General features: G+C 35.3%; 1 protein-coding gene across 1 annotated transcript; it reads right to left on the bottom strand.

Moving 5' to 3' along the window:
- Positions 1 to 1,363: 1,363 nt before the first annotated feature.
- LOC147394833 (uncharacterized) lies at positions 1,364 to 3,010 on the bottom strand. Its single transcript, XM_086454869.1, has one exon. The coding sequence runs from the start codon at positions 2,928 to 2,930 to the stop codon at positions 2,091 to 2,093; it is 840 nt and encodes a 279-aa protein (XP_086310995.1). The 5' UTR covers positions 2,931 to 3,010; the 3' UTR covers positions 1,364 to 2,090.
- Between the last annotated feature and the right edge of the window lie 1,431 nt (positions 3,011 to 4,441).

Genomic DNA, 4,441 nt, shown 5'->3' with positions numbered 1-4,441 from the left:
TTAGGTTTGACGATCGCCTAAAAAATTCAACTTTTGATTCTTTTTAATGTGTCAACTCATTTATACATTCCGTGTTGAGATATACTTGAATTTGAATGGCAACTGATTATCAGAATACCTAATACTATATGTTTATACCCAAATTAGGAGGAGCGGGTGGGGGGTGAGAGAGATGTATAACATCAATTTTCTCTCCATGAAAAAAAAGCTCATATTCGACGGCCCAAAACCATCACATTTCTTAAAACTTAACAGACCATGATGTCAAATTTTTCATTATTGAATTTTTTCTTCCAACAGGTCGAAACCATCAAATCAATGGAAAAGGGAGAAATTTAATAGCTTTAGGCCATCGAATTTAAGGAAATCACAAATTACTACGGTCCTAGGTTATCGAATTTTTCAATTTTCAGTAGTGTGTACTCCCACTTATGAGGTTCATATAGACTATGTTGTTCAGTTGACTAAAATCTAAGGCCTTGCTTTGTGCATAACACATCATGTGCATTTGCAAATGTTTTGCAATGCAAATAATTTGAGATAAATGATTTACTATTGCTTGGTAATCATTGCGAAATCTCTTGCAAATCTTTAGTTGTGATTAGTTAGTATTTTATTTTTATATTTTAATTCATTGTGACTTTTCAAATGATTTGCGACACTTTTTGTGTTGCAAATCATTTGTTGAAATTTCTGAAGAAGTTAGGTCATCAATGCAAATTTTCTTGCATTGTGAAACCTAGTGCCAATAAATTGATTTCAAAAAATTATTTGCATAGGGCCAACTTATCTAGTTGCACCTCTACCCTTACTAAGGTACCTATCAATCCCAAATAATCGATCCATTTTAATATTATTAATTATATAAATTACTACTCTCACTTAAATTAATCTTAAAAATGAATTGTTTAGATTTTTAAGTTTCAAGTAAATTTAATAGGGCTAAGCATGTCAAAATGAATTAAATTTTTACAAGGATGGTCTCCGCAATATGGATTCTTCTCCTTTGTAAGGTTGTATCATCCAATATGTCGTGTAAAATTATAACTTCTTGTCTGAAAGAATGAAATCAAATGCAGAAATGAAGTATTTTTGGTTAAGGTGATATGAGAGATGTGTCATCCATGATAGTCAGATCTATTGAGCCTCGTATATCTTGTTGTGTTCTACATGTTCTTATTTTTTTCAATTGTTATGCCGTTATGGTTTGCTATGGAGCTTCATTTGGCCGAGAAAGATACATGAACCATAAACTATCAAATTTATATTGATAAAATTTTGATGTCCTCAAACATTTGTCATCCAAATTTGTAAAGTAATTATATCTCAAACTTTACTCAGAAGGTACATAAAGAGAGTGAGGTTCACAATTATGTTTTATTATATAGATGAATAACAAGATCATGGTGTTTCATGAAAAAGCCCAAATCGAAAGGCCATGAATCACTTATCTGATTATCACGACACGTGATATTTAGCTCGTGTGATCATAATCACGAGATTTAAAAAACAACTGTTTCCACTCATTCCGATTCCAGCGAGTCAAAACACGAACTCCACCAGTGAGTACAGGATCAGAGAAAATCCTTCCCCGCAGACTCGCACTGCAACATGAAAGAACCTCGTATATTAAAGAGCTGCCACGTTGACATTTACTTGCACATTAAAGTTGTACGACGATCTGCTCTGTGTTCTTGAATAATGATTTTCTGTTTAGAAAGTTTTCACTCGATCAATACTCGGTTGACGTGGCACAGATACAGAACTATAGATATTTTCTCATCCGGAACAAGTACAGATCTAGTTCGAAAATCATCCCATCCTGGTACTTTTCGTCTTTGGCCGACCAACACATTAGCTTTAATGGAAATTTCAATGACCTGGGAAAGATGATTTTCTTTCTCCATTACAGATTTAGAAAACTATGTATAGGATTTGGGAACCCTTTTATTTACACGGCGCGTTACAGACATACTTCAAGTAGAGATCTTACCTCGACTTTCGTCAAAAGAAAAAAAAGAAAAAAAAATCCACCATAATCAAAGATCAAAATTAAAAAAGTAAGAAAAACAGAGAAAATATGATGCAGCTCAGAACGGGGAGAGATTCCTGCTCAAGCCGTTCACGTTGGCAAAGAATCCAATGAGATCTTTCCTGTACGGAAGATACGATCGTCTTCGATCGAGCTCCTTCGAGGCTCGATTCCTCACGTAATGAATCTCGTGAGGTGACGCTACTGGATCGGGTGAGATTCTTTTGGTTTTCGCTTTTTCGACCACAGTAGACTCCTTAAAATCGATTCTTTCCTTCGAAACTTCAGATTTCTTCTCAATCTTCTCCTCTCTCTCCTTCGATTTTGAACAATTCGTTGAACGAGCCAAGAACACCAAGGTATCCTTATTGTCGCTGTAACTACGATGGATGAGATCTCTTAATCTCCAATTCTTCGATGTTCCAGTCGAATTGCTTTTCTTACATTTCTCGATCGATTCTCCTTCTTCTTCTTCAGATTTCGGACAACAAACACAGTAAGTTACAGCTTCCGAAGAAGACGAAGATGTCTGTGAATCTCGTTCATCACTCAAGAGTTTCTCTAAAGGAACTCGTACGGACGAAGGTTTCGGAGGCTTATTGAAAATCGGTCGAATCTGGCCGTTATCAAAGATATCATCCGCGGAAATCGTTAATGCTTCGTGATCTCTACAAACAGTCGAGAATTCGAATTCGAATTCGACCTCTTCGTCATCTGTAACCTCATCAGAGTGATCTGGATCTTTTGTTGCATCAATTACAGTAACACTAGCTGGTAATCCAAATTCCTCTCTTTCGTTGATGAATTCTTCGCTAACTTTAGTGGCGATTTCTGCAAATCTGACTGATGTATAGCTACTAAAGCTTGGAGAGATCGAGAGAATGGAACCACTTTGCATTTTTGATCGAGTTCTTGAGTTGGCTAAATTAAAAGTGAGGACTTTTTTGTGGGTTTTATAAGGTTCTGAATCTGAACCGGTTTGTGGATTTGTTATAAAAGCAAAGAAAGCCAACGCCGTCAATATTAAGTGGTTTTTTCCGTGATTCGCACGCCATTTGGCACGTGTCTCTGCTATACGTGTATGTATGACTGTATGGCCATTTTCTTCTAGTAGGTGTTAAATTAACTAGAGTGTGGATCTTGTAGTTCCTGAAGTTGAATCGAAACTTTACTCCTGATCTACTTTCGCCACGTGGAAAGCAATATCTGGTCCTTTTGTCAAATTAAAGAGAATTTTTATTGGCACCCCAACTTTTACCCATTATATCCTAATTAAATTTAAAAAAAATAAGAAAAATTAATAGTATGAGAATGTCAAAGTGAGGGAAAAAGCGAGATGTCACCATCAAGAGGTCAGAGTAGTCATTGATGTCCACTTGTTCTCTTTGATGGATTATGTCAATGCTGGCAACTCTCTTTTTTCTTTTCTTTTTTATTTTTTTTATTTTTTATTTTTTATTCTTTATTTTTTATTTTATCTTGTGCAGGTATAATGAATTTTTTTTATTTAGTTTTAGTTAGGATTAAAATAATTTAAATAAGTGGAGTATAATAAGTAAAAGTTGGGGTGCCAATAGAACTTCTCTTGTCAAAACTACAGATTATAATTCAGTTTAATTAGTGGCTGGATTCCGAATATTTCGTTATGGGCTTATTTAACAGGCGATTGTAAAGAGAGAAAATAAGAGGGAGGTGAGGGTATTATGATCATTTTCATAAGAGTAATGATAATCTGACATCCCACGTGGTATATTCAAATTACTCTGCTGACGTGGCATGTGTCAGAATCATAGACTTTCTTTGACCGGATACATATATGCACAGATTTATGGGGATGTATAATTGTGTATGCCGAGGCAGAAAGTATATGGTTCTAACACATGCGGCTATGGGAGAGTATTTGAGTATGCCACGTGTGAAAGTCAGGTTATCACAACTCTTTTAATAAAGATTATATATCTTAATCTACACTCCGCACGTGTACACAAGGGCAGATGAGCTCACTTGTGTCATGCGTGACCAATGCGCATCTAGAAGGTCCATGTACATCTAAGCTGGATTATGGTCATTTCCATTATGCAAAATAATGATATTTAATACTTTGCCACGTCAACTAAGTTTTCTAAAATCTACGTAAATATTAGAATTTTAGAAAAAATCTCCCTCCCCTCCTTATTAGTCAGGCGTACTATCCATGCCTCTTTACTTAGGTTTAAAATTAATTCAAATTTTCCTCACAGATTTCATAGGCTCTCCACTGTTTAACACGTCAAACCTAACAAAGGTAATTTTGCAAATTAGGGATGTTTTCAATACATGTGAGTTCATGTAATTGGTCGATCTTTCATCTTGTTAGATTTGTGATGAAAAAGTCTGTGAGCAAAAAACTTTTCAGAATGCCATGCACTC

This window comes from Akebia trifoliata, chromosome 9 (genome assembly GCF_017979445.1).
Source record: "Akebia trifoliata isolate Shusen 1 chromosome 9, ASM1797944v1, whole genome shotgun sequence".
Classification (NCBI taxonomy): Eukaryota; Viridiplantae; Streptophyta; class Magnoliopsida; order Ranunculales; family Lardizabalaceae; genus Akebia; species Akebia trifoliata.
Note: the sequence above shows the minus strand (reverse complement) of the source record. Positions and strands in the feature narration are given on the sequence as shown.